The 21,036-nt window shown below is 46.4% G+C and overlaps 1 protein-coding gene across 2 annotated transcripts in view; it reads right to left on the bottom strand.

Moving 5' to 3' along the window:
- Nucleotides 1–20,997, bottom strand: part of GNAO1 (G protein subunit alpha o1) — a 158,527-nt gene extending 137,530 nt beyond the window's left edge. For both annotated transcript variants that reach the window (XM_044911487.1, XM_021705817.1), the window contains exons 1-2: nt 20,162–20,997; nt 19,893–19,935 (exon numbers count right to left, since the gene is read on the bottom strand). In XM_044911487.1, the coding sequence (XP_044767422.1) occupies nt 19,893–19,935; nt 20,162–20,279 (161 nt within the window). In that variant the 5' untranslated portion in view covers nt 20,280–20,997. The remainder of the gene's footprint in view (nt 1–19,892; nt 19,936–20,161) is intronic.
- Nucleotides 20,998–21,036: the final 39 nt, after the last annotated feature.

Genomic DNA, 21,036 nt, shown 5'->3' with positions numbered 1-21,036 from the left:
GAACATCTGAAAATGGCCAAATCCACATTCCTTCTTCCCTGGAAGAATTGCTAGTGCAGGTCTTGACCAAAGAGTAGCAACCGGGTCTAGCCTGGCTTCTCTGAGTGACCTTGCAGTCCTCGTGCAGGTGAGGGGATGTCCGTGGTGCCCACCACTGTGGAGGGCTCCTGGGGATGTCCCTGCTGATCACACGGCCTGACCCACGTGGCACCCATGTGTGCCATGCCATTGTACAGAAAGGGCCCAGCAGAATCCTTCTGCTACAGAGATCCTACATCCCAGCCTCCCTGCTGCTAAAGCCAGCCCAGCATCTTTTGTAACAAATGGCAATGCACCACCCTTATCTGGAAGCTACTTGTCCAGCAATTTCTGTGAATCAAAACCCTGCCAGGAGCCATGAAGGACAACGGAGAACTCTGAGCAGCAGAATGCACAAGAACACCAACCGTGTCACCATCACGCACATTTGTAGAGCAGTTCACGGTTGCCAATTTGTTTATACACACTTAATGCTGTGCCGTTAACGGGCAGAAGTGCAGAAAGGTCCGAGCACTAAAGCACAAGCACCCTACTCGTAGAAGAGGTCCTCGCTTATATCTTATTTGTTCTTGCCCTACACACTATTGTGACACACCCAGTCACGTAGTTTTCCAGGCGATTCCAGATTCAGAGTAGAACCAGAGAAGGGAAATAAGGCTCGAGGCAGGAACACAGAAAGCATCAAGACATGACAGATGACAGCAAGTGAAGAGACAGGACAATTACAGAAGGCATATCAAAGTGGAGTTAATTGCATTCCAAGACCATGGGGGCAGGGCAGGGGGGACAGGGGGTGGGAAATGGTCTGTACATCAATTGCCCTTAGGGGCACTGCTGACTTTTAGCACAAAGCAATAAGAAAAAAGTGATGACTTGGGGCCATCAGGACAAAGGTTAAATACTGTGTACAGCATTCAATTACGCCATATGACTACTTTCTTTTGTAAATGTCCCTCCTAGTTTCTAAAACTCTCCCTGAATTGATAAACAGAGTTTGAAAAGAACATTTACATTTTGAAAAAAGTTAAAACTCCCTTTACAAGTAGCCCTGTGACAGGACTTCCTGGCTTTTCTCAATTGCTAACGACCTTCCTCCCAACGGATCGCCAAGTAGCTGAAGCTTGCGCTCTACCACTGTAGATCCAGGCCGCAATCCTCAGCTTGCCCCTTCCTTCCCCATTGGTCCTCATTGTTTAACTCCGGGGTTGCATAATTTACAGTCAGCCTGTGAAGGGCCGTGTGTTTCAGAGTAGGAAGCTGTCATACTGAATAGAGCACTGCTGGGCTGTGTTCACAAACAGAGCATTTCACAATTTCTTTGCACAGCCAGCAAGAGCAAATCTCCTCTTTGCGTGCAGGCAGCTACCGCCAATCGGCCAGACTGGGGGAAGGGGTGCCAGGAAGGACTGCAACCATAAATACTCTCTAGTCCACTGTATAACAAAACAGGGTCATAAAACCCCAACCATATTTTCAAATGAGGACTGAAACAAGATGCCCAGGGCAACTCCTAATTTGGTTCCTAGAACCCAACAAGTTGTGAACTAATTTCCTCGGTTGGGAGGGAACGATGGAGGGGGGGCAGGGTGAAAATGATCTCAGGACTTTGGGTAGGAACTCAACCCAGGAGCTGACAATAAGCAGACCGGTGTGAGTCTGAAGACCATAATAGAGCTTTATTAGAGGCGCCCAGATCTGCACAGGGCGGGGGCCCTGGGAGATAGCCTGGTTGAAAGTAGGAGGCCCAAAGACTTCTGTGGGTGTCTAAACTGGAATGGGAAGGTGTGCAGACTGGTATGTGCATGAAAGAGAAATAGGACTCCTGCAACTCTGGAATGTCCTCTCAGTGATGAACCAAGGTGTGACCCTCAACACATTTTTTGAATAACCTCTCTGAATCTTACTTCCCTCATCTATAAAATGGGGATAACCAAAAGTCAGCCTCCACTGAGAGTTAAGCTGATCATGTGTAGTAAGCGTCATAAATAGTAAGTGTTCAGTAAATGTTATTTCCTTCTCCCTGCTGGCTTACCCCAACCCTTCCTGAACAGTTGTTGGGAAGTAGAAATAGAAGAAATGGGACCACACTCATTCTTGCTCTGTTAGTAGCTAGCTATGGGAACCTAGACAGGTCACTCCCTTCTCTGGGCCTCACAATCTACAGATTAACCATTAGAACTTATATAAAAAGTAAGGCTCATGAATACAAAATCAATATACAAAAATCTATCGTACTTCCATATACCACCAATAGATACAAAATGCAAATCAAAAAAAGAAGCAGTTACAAGACCCTGTAAATATCAAGTATCTAGCTATAAATCTAACAGAAAGTATATAAGACCTCTATGGGAAACATTATAAATATATTTAAGAGAAATTATGATAACCCACATAAATGGTAAAATGTAACATGTTCATGGATCAGGAAAACTTAAGATTTAAAGAGGTCCAAGCTAAAGATGTCAATTGTATCCAAACAGATTAGTGTCATAAACTGAGTCTAACACTGACATGCAAACACAATGGGCCAGGAACAGCCAAAACACTCATGAAGATGACCAAGAGGAGGGATTTGCTAAACTAAACATCAAGACATGTTATAAAGCTGTAGTAATCGAGACAGTGTGGTACTGACATCAGAACAGAGTCCAGTGGAATGGTCTAAAGAGACAAGAAACAGGTCCCTGCGTATATAAACACATGACTTAAAATAGAGGTAGTTCTACAGAACAGTGCCTGAAAAAGTGGCCTTTTGGATAAGCAATGCTGGCACAAATAGGTATCATTTAGGGAAAAAATTAAAACGAGGCCCCTATCTTACCCCACATACAAGAATTACAGGTGAATTAAACACCTACATGTGGAAGAAAAAAGCTTCAAAGCTTTTTGAAGAGGGCAAAAAAAGAGAGTAGCTTTTGCCACTTGAAGATAAAGAAAGATTATTTATCTTTTTTTTTTTTTAAAGATTTTATTTATTTATTTGAGAGAGAGAGAAAGCATGAGGTGGGGAGGGTCAGAGGGAGAAGCAGACTCCTCGCTGAGCAAGGAGCCCGATGCGGGACTCGATCCCGGGACTCCAGGATCATGACCTGAGCTGGAGGCAGTCGCTCAACCAACTGAGCCACCCAGGCGCCCAAGAAAGATTATTTAAATAGGACACAAGAAACAACAACCAAAAAGGGGAAGACTAAAAAATCTGGCTACATTAAAAATAAGAACATCTTTTTATTATGGTTCACCATTAACAAAATGAAAAAAGCTAGAGAATGGGAGGTAATATTTGTAATAAATAAAATTGGAAAAGGACTAGTATCCAGAACATATAAAGAACTCTTACAGATTAATAATAAAATTACAACCTAATTTACACGGTCACAAAAGGAGAAATCACATGTCCAATACATATGTGAAAAGCTGCTCCATCTCACCAGTGATCTGTACTGATTTACAAGAATATGTAAAGTAAAAGCACAGTGAGATACTACTGCTCACCTATTATACAGCTGGCAAAAAATGTCAAAGTCTGACAATACCAAATATTGGCAAGAATTTGGAGTAACAGGAATTCTGTCTGCTAGCACAAGTATAAAATGGAATAACCACTTTGGGAAACAATGTGGCATTATCTAATATAGGTGAAGATTCCCAGCAATTCCACTCCAAAGAATCCTTCACAGAGGCATGTGCCTTAGGATATATATCCACACGGGTGATCATAGCAGCATCCTTTGTAATTGCCCAAAACTCAAAATAACCCAAAGGCATATCAACAGTAGAATGGATAAATAAATTATAGTATAATCATAGCTGGTAAATAACGATGTATACTATTTAGCAGTGAAGTCAATGATATATAGCATATTCAATATACACAAATATTTGTAAATAATTCACAGAAAAATGATAAATATTCAGAAGAGAATGCTATAGAGTACTTATAGCAATGAAAATAAATGAAATATAGCTATGTATGATGTGGATGAATAATACAAATGCAATACTGAAGGAAAAGACATAAGACTTAATAATATATAACAGTATGATTCCAATTACATCCCAACCAGGGAAAACTGAACTATATGAATACAGGATACACATGTGGGTGGTAAACTCTACAGAAATATAAGGAAACAGCATGAAAGTCAGGAGTTAGGGAGTAAGGGAGAGAGCTGTGATCAAGAAGGGATATTTAAGGAACTTTCCTGGCCATTAGCAACATCCTATTTTTTTTTACCTAGTGATGGTTACATGAATGCTTGCTTTTTAAAACAAATGAACATTTTGCACATATATTAATTTATGTCACAACTAAAAAGGTTTTTTGTTGCTGTTGTTAAAAAAAAAAAAGACATTTTCAATGTGATCTCCTCCAGGAAGTCTTCCCACACCCCAAACCAATGTAGGTGTTCCCTCAGCATCTTCCACCTCTTATCTGGCTATAGTGCTTACTTATTGTAAGGGCACCTCCACTTTCAAGGGCAGAGATGGAGCCTGTCTTGGTTCACCATCATATCCTACACAGTGTTGAGCACACGGTGAGTGCTTAATCAGTACTTGTTGAATTAATCAGTGACTGCATTGAAGGATCTGACTTGGTAAAAAGTAATTAATTAGTCCAGGACCAATCAATCAACTGCCTACCAGTGATGTGATGGAAGGAGAGACATACCTGAAACCAGAAAAACTGGGATCTAGCTCCATCACGTACTGACCATATTGCCCTGAATAAATCTCTTTTTTCTGATAGTAAAAATAATACAAACAGCTAACATTTAGTGAATTTCAACTATGTGCTAGGTGCTTTTAGCTCTGTTACTTCATTTAGTCCTCACAGTGTGTCTGTGTGTTCATCTTTCTCATGATTAAGAAATTGAGGTTCCAAGAGACTAAATAGTGTTCCCCAAATCACACTGAGAGTCCACAAATGGCAAAGCTAAGATCTCCAAGATTCATGCTTCTCTGATCATGCTACATGGACTTCTTTTCACCTCAGTTTCTTGGTCTATAAAATGGGGATACAGGCGTTGTCTACGTGGCCTGACAGGACTGTCGTAAGGCCCAAAGGTGATAATGAATGTGGAGGCAGCTTGTAAGCGCTCAAGCACCATTCAAATGTAAGGACAATAATATGTAACAAGTATCTACCATGGGCCCACACGAAGGAAGCAGATGGCTTCTACCCCCATTGAGCTCTCAAGCCAGTTGTAAAGGAAAGCTAAGTAAATGGGGAAACTGGGAACACACATCAATAAACTGACCTAAGAAAGCCACCAGGAAAAGCATATAATAGAGGCTCAACTGTGAGACCAGCAGTGAGGGCACAGCTTAGGGCATGCAAGGCTTGAGCACTCCCTCCGTCTTCCACACACAGCCAAAGGGATTTTGTTAAGGCTTACTGCAATTCTTTCCTTTTTCTTTTTTAATTAAATAGTGTACATTTTACAAGTCAGATTTATTGAATTATAATTTAATTACAGTAAATTCACCCTTTTTAGGTATACAGTTTGACGAGGTTTGATAAACATATATAGTTGCATGACCACATACAATTAAGAGACAGAATAGTTCTATCACCTCTGAAACTTTCCTTGTGCTCCTTTGCAGTCAATTTCTCTTTCCCACCATCCCCAGAAACCAGTGATGTGATTTCTGTCCCCATGGTCTTGCTTTTTTTCAGAATGCAGAGGGATCTTTTTGATACACAAGTCAGGTCAAATTGTCCCTATTTCAACCACCCATGGCGTTCAGCATGAAACCCAAATGCCTCTCTCTGCATGGCCACCAGGCCTCTTTAATCCCATTTTGTGTCACTTTTCCTTTCCTAACGTCCAGCCTCCCTACCCTTCTTTCTGCTCATTTCTGCTTCAGGGTGTTTGCATCTGCTATTCCTTCTTTCTCAGATCCTTTTTTTTTTTAGGTGAGAGAGAGAGAGCCCACAAATGCACAGGGGAGGGTGGGAGGAGCAGAGAGAGAGAGAGAATCTTAATCAGGCGACGCAGGGCTTGGTCTCACGACCCTGAGATCATGACCTGAGCCAAAATCAAGAGTCAGACACTTAACCGACTGAGCCACCCAGGTACCCCTTCCTCAGATCTTTCTTGACCCTCTTCCTTATCCCTCATTTCTGCCAACCACTCTCTTCTGTTTAAGCCTTACTTCCTCCTTTAGAACTTATCACTGTATGAAATGACCTTACTCATTCATTTACTTGTTTATTGTCTATCTCCCTTCTCTAAAACTATAAGGTCCTTGAGGGCAGGGAGCCTGTCAGTCTTCTTAACAGAGCTCTTAAGCTCTGTTCCTAGAAACTTAGTGCCAACACATGATTGGTCTTCCACTGGTATTCACAGAATGAACAAACAAACAGGAGCCAGAGAAGTTAGGGAATAGTGAGGTTCATGTAATTGAAGCTTTTAGGAAAGGATTAAAAAACGACAGGCCATTTTGCACACAGGGGAAAAAAAGGGTAGGAAGACCAGCAATAACTCAGAACCAGATGCCATTCTATCATTCCCTTCCCCAATGTCCCCCACTGACAGGGCCACAGAGTGCCTGAGAGACAGAGCTGGTGCCTCCCCTGCCCTTGCCTCCTGGTGACCTCAGGCTTGGTTCTCTCCTGAGGCATGGGTCCCTCTGGCTCTTCTTCGCCCACCCTGGTTGGAGCTCCCCCACACAGCCAGCTCAGGCTCACAAACCTTCCTTCTCCTAGCCATGTGAATTCAGAGAGAAGGGCCCCCCAAGGCGGTTTTGTATTTGCACTCTGGAACCATCCCGAGCACTCCTCCCCAGGGAAGAGGAGCACAGGATCCTGCTCTTGTAAACTGTGGTAGCATTCGGAGACAAATTCCTACCTCACAGGGCTCCACACTCTCAGTGGAGAGCACACGTGGACACACACGCACTGGTGTCCACAATTCCCTGAGCTGATGCCCCAGTTTTCTTTCTCAATTAGCACTAGACTTCTGAAAGCTTAATTTTGTTATAATTTATTATCTCAGTTGGGGGTGGCCAAGGGAGAAGGTGGGGAATTCCTTTAACCACGAAAACATCTGTTTTGCTGGACAACAAAATTTAAATTATGACCTCAAGACTTGCGCAGGAGCTTACAGATCATTCGATCCAGTTTCCTATTTTTATATGTGAAGATACTAAGGCCTAGAGAAGTTATGGAACTTGCCTGGGACCATCAAGCTAAATAGGGACAGAACTGAGGCAGCACTCAGGTTTCTTTACTCCTAGTCCGGATTTACCCACCCTAATTTCTTGAGTTTGGCTTCTTTCTGAAACTGCTCTTTCAAAGGCCAGTAATAGCCTCAATCACCAAATACAATGGCCCTTTCTCAGTCCTTATCTAGCTTGGCAGTGCCATGGACTAGAACCCTGCTGTCGCACAGAACTTCCGGAAGCACATGCCCTCCCTGGGGTTCTCAGCAGGTTGCTCCTCTGACTCCCAGTCCCTTTTCACAGGGGGAGCTACTTATGAGCCTACCTAAGGTAGGTTTCCCTGCTCACCTCCACAATGGGGTGGGGGGGGCTTCTCCTCTCCATCTGCATACTCACCCCAGGGGAACTGCATCCACTCTCACGGCCTCACCACACAGGGCGCTTGAGCCCAATCCTCCTGCCAGCCCTGATGTCTCTTCTAAAGGCCAGAACGACTTCCTAAGACAAGCCCTGAATGATGTGAGCGTAATACAAAGGTTATCCTGCAAGGACCCAAAATTCGTGCTTGTGCTTTGACTTGCCCTCTTCTGTCTACTACCCCTCTCCCCGCTGCTATGCCTCCTAACTTGATGGCATCACTGAACTCCGACACCCAGGTTCAAAACTGGGAGGACTTGTCTGATCAACTTGCTTCTCCCTATGCTCAACTAGACACCAGGATTCACCCATTTTGCCTCCCCAAAGCTCTTCCACACCCAGTTCCTCATTGCCTTTCCTTCCAATTTCCCAGTTCAGACTACAAAAATCTCTCTCTGCTTTTAGGCATCTTCTCTGGTCTTCCACTTCAAGCTCTCCTGACTTGGCACCCTACTATCCTACCATGGAGGGTAGCGCACCCTACTCTATATTCAAAGTATATGTGCCTTAGCAGAGCAGTCTGGGAACCCCACAATCTAGCTCCGCTCTTCCTTTCTAACCACTTCTCCTATTCCCACAAGCTCTTTGGTCACATAAGACTGCCCACTGCTCCCTGATGGTGCCCTGCATGTTTGAGTCCTGCTTCTGTGCTTAGCTCACACTGTTTCTTCTTCCTGGATGATGAGACAATTCCAACTGAAATCGTTTATGTAAAAGAAGGGATTTATTGGTTCACATAACTTTCAGGTCCACAGAGCCAGCTTCAGAGATTATACTGATAATTATACTTTTTAATTACTGTCAGATGTCTTTTTGGCTTCCTCTGTCTCTGTCTTCTCATTCCCTCCCTCACGTCCCAGTCTCTCACAGCCTCAGTCTGTCCCATGATAAGCAAGCTTGCTCCTTGCAGAGTAATGGAGACGTGGAAAAGTGGCCCCAGACAGCTCCTGGCTTTCATCATTCCAACCCAGTGAAGATCTTGCTGGGATCCCAGATGAAGAGCTTCTTTCTCGTACTGACTATCAAATTCCAAAGGATTCTGACTGGCCTGGACTGAGTCTTACCCCATTCCCCAGTCACTGTGGCCAGGGAAATGGGATTTTGTAAATGGCAAGGCCTGGGTCACACACCCACTTCATATCTTCAAGTGGCAAGGGGCAGTGATGGGCAGCCTCACTGGAACAGCCTGGAAAGAGTAAAACAATTGGTGTCCACTGAACTCTCATTTCTCCACCTAGCTGTCTTGAGGCATGTGTGATCCTGAGCCCTTGTCCAAATTAAACTCCATCATTGCCTCTTCTGGGCCTTCATGGCACCAATTTGTCTCCTTCAACTGACTCAACTCTCCAAGGACAGGAATTGGATCCCTCGGTGATCAGTGTAAGGTCTTACTCAAAGATGTGACTCCAGAAAATTTTTCACGGTCTGCAAATACTATGCCTGATTATTTGTTTATGAAGTTATTGCCTGAGTCCCCTGGGACTTGACTTGTTCACCACTGAATCTCCAAGCACCCAGAACAGTGCCTAACGCGTAACAGGTGCTAGATAAATACTGGGTAAATGAATAAATGAATGGTTTGAGTAGAAGAAAGGTTACAAGTCTTTGGTGTTCTGAGCACCAATAAGCACAGTTGCTTTTTTAACTCTTCTCACTTCAGCAAAATTAAAGGTAAATGTTGAGGGGTCAACATTTTGTCCCCATCATCCCTCCCTCCAAATTTCTCTACGCACTCCCTATACTCACCACCCTCTGGCAGTCTCAGGGAAGGTGATGCACATTCGTATCAATACCAGGTTGCCCAACCATACTCTGCACCCCGTCTCTGCCCATCCTCTTGGGGCTCTGCTCCTTCCACCACTTCTTCTTTCCTATACCTTCAACATCTCCCTCCACCTGGGCCCTTTCCTTTCTGCTTCTCAGTGGATCAGGTCCCACCATGCTAGCCAAACAAACAATAAAAATAAAAGCCCTTGCTCAACCCCCTTCACTCCCTCCCTTCTTCCCTCTGTCCCTTTCCTTTGAGAACCCATGTTTCTTTTCCAGGGGTGTCCATTCATGGCCTCCACTGGCTCAGTCCCACTTACTTACCTAACGCCCACTGCAGTTTGACTTTCTTCCTGCCACTCCACTGGGACTGCTCTTGCCAAGTTCACCAACAACTTTCCCGATCCACTGGGCACCTGTCAGTTTTCAGCTTATTTGACTACTGCCGTTACCTGACTCAACCTCTTCCTTCTGGAAATTCCTTCCTTCCTTCCTTGGCTTACATGCTGCTGCTTCACCTTGGTTTCCTTTCCATCCCTTAGCTCATCCCTTCTTGGTTTCCCTCGCAGCCTCCTCTTCCTAAATGACTGTCACATGGGGCATGTGCGTGTGGTGGGGAGATGCATCCTCTGCCTTTTCACTCGGCCTGGTGAGGTGACCAACTTTCATGGCTCCCACAGCCCAAAGCAGCACAGAATCCCACACTGACCCTCCCCCCCCAGGTGTGTCCTACATCCTACCCCACATATCTGACTGCCTGCGAGGGATCTCCACTTAGATGATCCATAAGATTCACCAACATGAACAAAGCAAGTCATCATTTTTCTCTGCAGGCCTTCCCTCTCCCTCCTGTGTTGCTCCATCTCAGGGAATGGCACTACCACCCCACCGTAGCCCAAACCAGGAATCCTGGACTCATTCTTGCCTGTATCCTTTGTTTATTTATTTTTAAAGATTTTATTTTTTTAAGTAATCACTTCAGCCAATGTGGGGCTCAAACTCATGACCCCAAGATCAAGAGTCACATGCTCTTCCGACAGAGCCAGCTAGGCGCCCCCTTGTCTATATCCTTTAAAATGAAGCTCCTCGGGGCGTCTGGGTGGCTCAGTTGGTTAAGCCTCTGCCTTCGGCTCAGGTCATGATCTCATGGGTCCTGGGATCGAGCCCCGCATCGGGCTCCCTGCTCAGTGGGGAGTCTGCTTCTCCTTCTCCCCCTGCCCCTCCCCACCACTTGTGCTCCCTTGCTCTCTGTCAAATAAGTAAATAAAATCTTATAAATAAATAAATATATAAAATGAAGTTCCTCCCTAACGCCCTTCCAATTGATTATGAAATAAGTTCAATTATTCTATTGCCCAAATATCTCTTAGTCGGTTTCCTTTTCCCACTCCACTGCTTTAAGTTACTTCTTAATCTTTTCCCACCTGGATCACAAAAATAACTTTCCACCTGGTCTTTTAACCTCTGGGCATGGCTCTCTCTAGCCCACAAAGGTGATCTTTCTCAAGTGCAAAAAAATGATCCTGCCACCCATTTCCTTAGAACCGTATGGTTCTTGAAAGTTGTCATCATAAGAAAAAAATCTGTAACTATGTGTGTTGATGGACGTTAACTGGGCTTATTGTGGTGATCATCTTGCAATTTACGCAAATATCAAACCATTACATTGAAATCCTGAAAGTAATATAATGTTGTCAATCACACCTCAGTAAAAAAAAGCCCTCTTGGTGGCATCTTACTGTATTCAGAATAAAATATAAAGTTCTTAGCACCGTAGACAAGACCTTTCATGATCTACCTCGGTCTCCTTTGTCCTCCTTCATCCCTGGACAGTCCTCTTACAGACTGTGCTCTAATCAAACCAAGTTATTTTACACTCCCAGCCTGCTCCATGTGCTGACATACCTTAGAGCTTTTTTACATGTTGGTCCCTCTGCCTGGTATTCCTTTTTTCCACCTGGCTAGCTACCACTTGTTTTTAAGACTCAGCCCATGGGTCACTTTCTCCCTGAACTTCCTGCCTAGAGATGGTACCCTCCATCTTCCCACAGCCTCATGGGCTTCCTGCTCTGAAGTATAAGCGTCCTTTACATGTCACTCCCTTCAGTCTAAGTTCCTGAAGGGCAGGGACCTAGACCTTCCTCTCTACTTCCATGACACCATGTATATGTCCAGCATACAGTAGATGCTCAGTAAATGCTTATGGATGCAAAGATGGATTGATTGATGGATAGATGGATGGATGGATAGTTGAATGGATGTATACACTACTATTCTGTCTTTCCCAAGTCTCCTCTGAACCACCTGCTTCCACCAAAGCCAAAGTATTCAGTGGCAGCTTCTCTCTGTTGCCACCCACAAACGGCCCACACTTCTGAGGCAGCAACAGAAAATGATTTCAGGAGCTGTCCAGATGATGGTTAGGGAACATTCTGGTGTCAGAATCAATGTCAAACATGACGATGGCCACCACCTCCACCTCCAAAAGGAACCCAGCACCAATCTAGCACTTGCTATTCTCTCACACTGTGCTCAACCAAAGCTAATGCCATCCCATCTGCTGATGGGTACTGGGTCCCGGTCTGCCAGCTCTCCTCTGCCCACACTGGTGGTGGTCTAGTAAGAACCCCGTAGGGTTAGAATGGAAAGGACATAGGCTTTGGAAGTAAACAAATTATGATCTGAATACATCACTGTCACTGACGAAGCTGTGTGGCTTTGAGCAAGCCACCCATCTTCTCTGAGCTTCTCTTCCTCATCTGTAAGATGGAGCTGATGGCTATTTTTCCTCATAGGTTGATATGAAAAAAACAAATGAGGATAATGGATTACACTGAATATGACGAACGCTACGATCCTCAAAGACTTCCAAATTATTATTCCGGCTTATGTACAAGTGAGTTTGAGGTCCTTGCGAACCTCATTTCTTCCTCTTTTCTTCATTTATCAAGCATTTATGAAGCACCTCCTGTGTGCCACACATTGGGCTCAGTGCTGTATTATGAGCAAAAATAAGTCACCATCCCTGCTTCAGGGAGCCCTGGTAAGGAAGGGGCACCAAGACTAGCAAAGGAGACAGATACATTACACACACAATTAACTGACAATATGTAATAAGCCTTAGTGCTCTGAGACCCTGGAGGCAGGTGACCCAGATTTGATTTTATGGCATGGGGGAGCCGTCCCTATAAAGTAACAATTTTCCACAGAAAACCTATCGGTTGGCTATGACATAGAGAATCCAGGGTAAGTTCTTGGCCATGGAGTACTATCCTTACATGCTATTCCCCTTTTTTCTTTGCTCCTCCTTGGCTGAGAAATTAAGTGAGTAGGGGGACAAATTCAGGGCACTGACTATTAGCCTTGGAGGATTTTACTTTACTTCAGTTTTTTTTGTGCTGTGAAAAGCACAATGTTTTTCCTCCTCTCTGTAAAGAAAATTAGAACTAGAGATGGCTCAGCAGATAAAAGCTGTGGGCGGTAAATACTCCCACTATTCCCCCCTGCAATTCAGGCTTCTAGGTTTCTCTTTGCACTGACTGGATCTTAGAGCTAGAAACCTGAAAGAGGCCTGAGAAATTCTGTGGTGAAAGCCCACGTTCTCATTAAGAGATGAACAAACCGAGGCTCAGAGGGGCTAAATGACCTGCCCAAGGTCAGATTAGAGAATGAGTCAAAATTAAAACACAGTTCTCCTGATCCTCCCCTTTTACTGGCCTGCAAATCTCCCAACCCCTGGGATCTGAGGCACCTGACCCCAGGCAAGTTCCTTCATCTGTAGCCATCCCCGGTGGAGCCAGGCTGTCTCCATTTCTAAGAATCCTGGAAGCCACAGACAAACCGCCTCTCCCTCCAACATGTCACTGGGGCTCTTCTCCCAGAAACATCCTGTTTTTTACTAACAGGATACTTTCAGATCCTCCTCTTTGGTTTGAGAACCACATCTGCAAGAGAAGTTTGGTTAGAGGTGGTTTCCTCAAAATGCCTCTCAGGACTATGCCTTTCTTGGCTGACAGAGCTTTGTGGTTGAGGTTGCTATTCTGCAATTCTCTTGGCCTTCTTACCCCCTACCCCTGCAGGATGGAACTGTAATTGATGCTTTTACAGTTAGAACCTCGCATCAAAGATGTCAAGACCCTGAAAATGAAGGCAGTTCCCAATTTTGTGGACCACTTAGAACAGGGAAGGAGCTGGGGTAAACAGAACCCCCAGAGGCAGGGGGAGAGCCACTTGTCTTGACTCCTCGTCCAGTGCTGTTTCCCACTCTTTGCAATATCACTCCAGCCTCATGGGCTGAAGCAGCTGCACCATCAAAAATGTCACATCAGTTATGACAACAGTGTGTTATATAACTGGCGCTGCAGAGCAGGCAAGGGAAAGAAGCCATGAGCATGAACCACAGCACTCCCCTTCTGGCTCTCAAGGAAGGTAAGGCCCACGTACTTCAGAAGAGAACTCCATATGGGAAGGGAACACCCACTAATCAGTCAAAGGAATAAAAACTACAGTTGACATTTGTATAATGATTTCTAGAACACAGTTATAAGGACATTTCATATACTACATTATTTACTGCTCTCAACAACCCTATTAGGTATTTTTATTATCAGCCCCATTTTACAGGCAAAGAAACTGAGGTACAAAAAGTTAGGCAACTTGTTTAAGGTCACACACCTAGTTAGTGGCAGAGCTAAGATTTGAAGCCAGGTAGCCTGGTTACAGAGTCCATGCTCTTAATCACTCTCAGTTTTAGAGACGCATGCTAAACGGCTTCTCTAAAAAAGAAATTAGCTATTTGCTTGAAAGGGTAACAGGCCGCAGCTCCTTCCTCTCCTTCCCCTCTATGCTAATGCCGGATTTGTTGGATGGTTTCTTTTCTAACCAGTATTGTGTATGAGCAGGAAGCACAGGATAAAATAAGAATGTGATACAAATTTAAACAAATTCTTAGAATGGAGATCATCTGAGCACCGTTAAGCTGTTTACGGTGATGCAATCCATAAGGTAAAGTGCCCTACTCATAGTACCTGCTGTTCTTAAATTCATGTAGGATGTGTACACACACAAACACGCACACACACAGAGTTTTCTTTTGCCAACACCAAAAGTTGTTCTTTGCCAGTGTCAAGTCTTGGGGTAACCCTTTCTAAAATATTTTCCCATTTTGAAATCATCCCTTTCCCAGCGTGTCTATTGTCTTTCAGATCACGGTGTGGCTCTTGTGATAATGGTCTGTCTAGCTTCGTAAGAAATGAGAGCCTGAAGACGCCCTGGGAGACAGGGAACCAAGTCCCTGCATCCAGATGGACTGACCACATGTCAGAAAAACAGGACAGTATTCTGCTCATATTAAATCTTCAGTGTTAACAGAGAGAGGGTACTGTGAGCTGCTGAAAAACATGAGTGACCTGCCCTATCTTTAGCAGGTGTGGCACGCTGAGGAGCACACTATAATCTGGGGAGTTGCAAGTGCTAGAGAAACAAGACAGTACTGACTCTGAGCACCGCAAATCTAATCTAGTCCCATACTGAGAGAACAGAAACTCCGGATTCTGTTAGAGCCATGTCAATCCTGAATGAAGCCTCATCCATTTAATCTAATCAGGAACAACCCTTTCAACAAGCAGACAGGTTCTACTTCAGAATCCAACAGGTAACTGAGGTTCAAGAGTTCCACAGCTGATTCCTGAGGAGATCAGGTGGACTGTTTGCTACTCTTCTGGCAGGAAGGTCTGCTGGTATTTACAGCTCAGTGAACAGTAAGCAGGGGGAGAGCACCAACCATCAGCAAAGGAGAACTCATCTGCTACTTGATCTGACATTCTGTTTGTGCTCACGCGGTCTCCAGAGAGCAAGGTGCATCCATTTGAATAAACATGGAGACAGGAGGAAGGGGGAAGGGCAAAGCAGCCAAAGAGAAGATTGCAGAAATAACAAGTCCACAAATCTAGAAGAGTAGCTCTCCAGAGTGCTGCCTCCACATGGAACCCTTCCGGGATGTGCAGGAAACGCCCTTTAAGACGGCTGCACTCTACAGAGGGATGGCTGCAAGTGGCCATTCCCTTCCACTTAGTAGGTGCTGCACAGCAGCGTGCTGAATGAACACAGGCTTGCCATGAACCTAAGCCAAACAGGAGACACCCTAGTTACAAAGGCAGGGTCAGCTGGCGGGAGGACACCCCCAGCTTTTGGCAGCAGGTGACGTCTTAAGACTCCCTGCCCCAACAGGATGGGGTCTGTCCTCAGAATCATAACCTGTTGTAAGGGCTGGGATATTTGTGTGAGAAAGGATGTCTTCACCAGGCAAATCCTGGAATTTGTTTTACAGTGGAACTGAGCAGGCACCTTGGGAATGAGCTCACACCCAAAGTGCTCCATTTTACTGCGTCCATTTATATATAAAGCCAGCAGCTTGCAGGCCACGCCTCAATGCCACCTTCCAACTCTCTATCTTCCTAAAAATCCACTTACTGCTTCAGAGACAGATAGCCTGAACGTGACATCACAGAAAACTCAACACCTCAAATGAGGGCGAACTGTGGTGCCTACAGCAACTCCACAAGTTCCTTTTACATTTTCACCAGGTCGGTAGCCCTAACAGTTGTCACAGCTCAAAATGGGAAGTACCTTAAAATGATATTCTGTTGCTTCCATACTTCATAAAATATAATTCTTCAAGAGAGCTCTTTGTAAGGGTTTTGCTAATTAAATAAAATTAACACGTTTTAAAATTTTGATTAGTCTGAATAAAGACTCCCACAGATTGCAAAAATGAGGCGGCCATATCACAGGTGAAGTCACGGCCTCCTAATGAGCAGAATTATTTAAATACCACATATTAAAAAAGGTCCCTGATTACTCATGGTGTGTGTAAAATTTTATTTGTGCTGTTTCAATGATCATTGTTTATTTCTCAGTACTGAAATTATGTTTTGGATTGTCTGACACAGAGCTCCCAAAGGCTAACTCACGATCACATATGCAAAGAAAAAAAAACACCCCAGCAAGCTATGTTCAAATGAAACTTTTAATAAAGTATTAAGAATCAGGCTTTTAAATGACGGTCTAATCTGTGGCATCTCTTAAATGGACGGAGGTTTCCCACTATAACACGTATCAAGCAAAAGAACTTCAAAGGTCAGTCTCCCTGCAACATTCCTAGCCTGATGTCAGTGTTAATACTTTTTTCTGAGCAGCATCTACTAGTCAGTCCTTTATCATATAACTTCACTTACTATGGCATATATGGAACCTTATTCCTTCCAATCAGCATGCCACAACACACGGATGAGCATACGGGCTCAATGGAATGCTCTTTGCTCTTCTGGAAATGCTGATTTAAAAGGGTCTGGTGGTATCTGAATATCAATATTCTTTCAATCCAACAGGAGCAATTAAACTCCATTCCCCATTAGGAAATCATCAAATTCTCACAGGGCAATCACTCAAGGAGGACTCTCTAATTTCTTCTATCCAGGTGAAATAAAGCAGCATCCAAATTAATTCATACATATGGCCTGATAGGTTGGTCACCAATCACACTACACAGGCAAGTCCAAAACTGCTTTCTTAAATGCCACCCAGATTTTTGGGCCCCGCCCCACCCACAGTACAGGTCTCCTGACTCAAGTGACTTTCAGTCAAGTGGCGATTGGGAAAATCATCTCTGCAAGGGAGGACTCAAAAGAATTTGTCACTAGGATACAGTGACACCAATCCCACATTTTGTGGTTAATAAAACAAGTCCTGCATCCAGCTTGGCACAAGGCCCTGATCTGATTTATTTCAAGCCAAGCTGGAGGGCTCACAGGAAAAGCTGCCATTCATGAATGCTTCAGGAGGACAAGATGCCAGGGTCCCTTGTGCAAAATGTACACGGCCAGAAATCTTTTTCACTGACGTTTTGAACAAACCTAGCCTATTTCCTAAAGAGCTGGTGTATTTTTTTAAAAAATATCAATACTTTTACCTACAAAATCTCAGTTTTGCCTGACATTGTTCTCCAAAAATGTGTCCTGTGGGAGTAAGAAAAGTGGAGGGGGGGGGGAGGGTACACGGAAAAGAGAAGAAATGCTCTGATATCTGATTTAACCATCTCAAACATCAAAGGCTTGACTTTTTCCCCCTCCTCAGTGTAACTAAATATGAGACACATAAGACTTTCCCGGGAAAAGTCTACATATAACCTTCATTTAAGATTTCCTGCCCCAGTATATAATTAGGAATTTTCGTTCTAAAATGGCACACCTATTTCCTCGGAGAACTCAGCTCTCTTTGAATAAAAAAGGCGACGTAACCTTTGGGGGATTCAGTATATATTTTTAAACTTCTTATTAAATCAATCTAATTTATGGGGCATGTTCGCGGAAAAGCAGGGAAGGAGTTGCCTTGGTGGATGCAAACTTAATTTGCAGACTCTTTCCACCCACTTCCCCGAGCCTTTCCGAATGCCTTCGGCCCGCTCCGAAGCGGCTCGATTCTCTCCTCCGGGGCCCCGACTCCGTTCCGAACACTGCCGAGTCCCTCCGAGCCCCGCGCCCAGTCCGCACCGAGCCGAGCCGAGCCGAGAGCCACCGAGCTGAGCCCCATCGACTTTTCCGGCCTCAGCTGGGCGCTGTCCACCACTCGCAACGCCTGAAACCTCACCCAGCCCCGGTGGCTGGGGCTTCCACCTGGCTTTGAGGCCGCCACTGCAGATTACAGACTTCTGAAGTTTTAAAACATCCCCCTCTGGGAGAGAGGGATGGCGCTGCTTGCATTTACCGACCTGCAAGGGCTCCAGGCAGATGCAACATGCACCTTGTTGCAAAGAGCAATTCCCCAGGCCCCGCCTCCCCATCCATTTGGGCTGCACAAGCTCCAGAGAAGCCCCAGGCCAAATGACCCGTGGCTCAGAGGGGTACGGAGAGCCAAGGGGACCTCTGCAAAGAAAGCCCAAGGGAGCTCTCGAACGAAAATAAGAATATGTCAAGCAGACGTGGGGAAATTGTCTCCGAGTCGCTACTCCCTACCATCATGGCGCCGCCTAGAACCCGCTTGTCATGCCTGTTACACATGCAAAATTTTTTGCATCTTGGGTCTGAAACCGCAAGCATGCTTCGTCTCCCACCCACCTTTCCGCGAAAGGGGTTTTTATTTTCCATTGTTTTCCTACGGGATGCAATTACTTCAGCTATTCTGTCAAGTTGAAAAATAATCATTTTTGTTTACTGCACAGCAACCCCTAATTAGGAGCTGTGTGTGCACGAAGGTGTCACAGCAAAGCGACGTGGAATCCTCGCTAAACGGTCTTAACGAACTCCTCTGTCCCGAACCGACAGGCCAACGGAAGCAGCAGGGCCAGGAGGCCCTGAGGGTGCACACCCCTTCCCCGCAGGTCACCCCCTCCCAAGCAAAGCCGCCTGTGGGCTCACCAGGAATTGCCAAGTGGATGGGGCAAGAAGCAAGCCGTGAGAGTGGGAAGGAGAGGCGAGGCTCCTTACTGAGAAAGTGTGGAAGGGAAGGAATATCCCATTTTGTTTTAATTTTCAACCATCACTCAAATCCACCCCCAGTTAATTAGGAGGGGAAAATGATATCTAAGGCAGAAGGGGGCGGTGGCAAGTGGGGCCTGAAATCCGCATTGTGGGTAGATTACAAGGAAGATGGCCTATGCAGAGTGTAAATAAATACACTGATAAAGGCCACAGAGTGCAGGAAAACTGCCCCTGTCAGGAGAGCAAACGCTGGGGGGAGGGGGGGGAGGCGGAGCGGGGGGGAAGCAAGGGACGGGCATTCAGCCTCAACCAGCGTCCCCCTTCCACCTCTGCCTTGGATACAGCTGTGCCAGTCACACCTACTTGGAAACCCACCCCCTCCCCTACCACATACCCCTTCCCCTAACCCTAGTCCTTTTCTGGGGGACGGGGGTGGGGGTGGGGGCAGAAACCACAACCTCCAATTCAGCACCAAACCCTGAACAGCAGACACTTGATCCTCCACCCCAGTCTAGGGCTGACTCCCCTCCATGTTTTAGCCAAGTTCAAAATCACTGCCCCAGGAGAAGAGCAGTGGCAAGTGGGATTAAGGATGTGGAATGGGGGGGGGGCGGGGGAGGAGGAGAGAGAAATACAGAATGAAACGAGACACAGAGACAGAAATGGAGGTAGTGATACATCCAAGGAGCAAGAGTAATGATCATAATCATGCCAATAGTGTGATGTTCTGATCAATATGGCGGACACTGTCATTCATACAACTACAGGCGCTTCACTTCCCTCCCCGCCCCCGCAAAAAAACAACAACAACAACAAAAAAAAACACCCACCAGGGAGTTGGGGTGGAGGACCCAGAACCAACGTAGGGCGTGGGGGAGGGGAGTCAAATCCAGGTGTGTGTGTGTGTGTGCATGTGTGTGTGCGAATCAGAAACCAGGCCTGGAGAGCAATGTGGAATGAGCAAGATAATACAAATGACAAAAAATTATTAATAAAAGTACAAATCCCAACGCCACAGGGACTTACTTCATCTGCTTCACAATGGTGCTTTTTCCTGATTCTCCAGCCCCTGTTGGGACAGACAGGGGGAAAAACTGGTGAGTGTCAGCTTAGGGGAACGGGGTGGGGGGGGGGGCATGGGGGTAAAGCAGGCGAGAGGGTGGATGATCCTAGGCACACAGTGGTGCCAAATCGGGGACCAGGTCTCCCCAGGCACGAGTAGGGTGGGAGAGCGGGCGGAGGTGGGTGCGGAGTGGCCGGGGTCGGGAGATGGGGGTAGCAGCCCCAGTCCTTACCCAGCAGGAGTAATTTCACGTCTTTGGCGGCGCTGATGCCATCCTCTTTGAGGTTTTTCTCAATCGCCTTGCTCCGCTCGAGGGCGGCTCTCTCCTCTGCGCTCAGAGTACATCCCATGGTGGCCCCTTCCCTGCCACAGCCCGCACGACTCGGCTGGCACGGCTCCCCGGCTCGGCGCGCCCCCCACCCCCCCGGAGAGCAGAGCCTGGGCTCAAAGGGGAAAAAACCACGATATCCTTCCCTTGGCTGAAAACAAAAATGTCGGGAAACCAGAACCCCCCAAAAAGACGGCCGCTAACAAGATTCCAGCAGCGGAGACTCGCGGCAGCTGGCGGGCTCTAGGGGTGTCGAGGCGAAGGTGGCCGGGGACTGGGGCTCCGGGGCCGAGGGAGGAGGCGCCCGCGGTCCGAGGAGGCGCGGGCTGCAGGCACTGAGGCTTGTGCACGACCCAAAATAAATAAAATAATAGTTGAGGCAGGAGCCGCAGCCGGAGCCGGCGGAGGGTGGGGTGGGGGGCAGGGTGGGTCCTTCTGCCGCTGCTGCCGGAGGAGGAGGAGGCGGCGGCGGCGCGGGGTGTGGAGGGAGTGAGTGAGGGGGTGCTGCTAGTGCATGTGCATCGCGGGTCCTCAGCGGTCGGTGCGTCCGCGGCGCCTTCGCCGACCCCTGCGCGCAGGGCAGGGCTGGGCAGGGGGCCGGGCCGGGCCGGGGGGCAGGTCTCTAGCGGGAGGCGGTGTCGCTGTCTCCCAAAGCTCGCATCGCTTGGTGGAGCCTACCGGAGAGGGGAGAGCGCGAGGGAGCCGCGGGCAGCCGGGAGCTCGAGGGGGAGAGAGAGAGAGAGAGAGAGAGAGAGAGAGAGAGAGAGAGAGAGAGAGAG

Source organism: Neomonachus schauinslandi, chromosome 16 (assembly GCF_002201575.2).
Source record: "Neomonachus schauinslandi chromosome 16, ASM220157v2, whole genome shotgun sequence".
Classification (NCBI taxonomy): Eukaryota; Metazoa; Chordata; class Mammalia; order Carnivora; family Phocidae; genus Neomonachus; species Neomonachus schauinslandi.
This window is presented reverse-complemented; position numbering and strand designations above follow the sequence as displayed.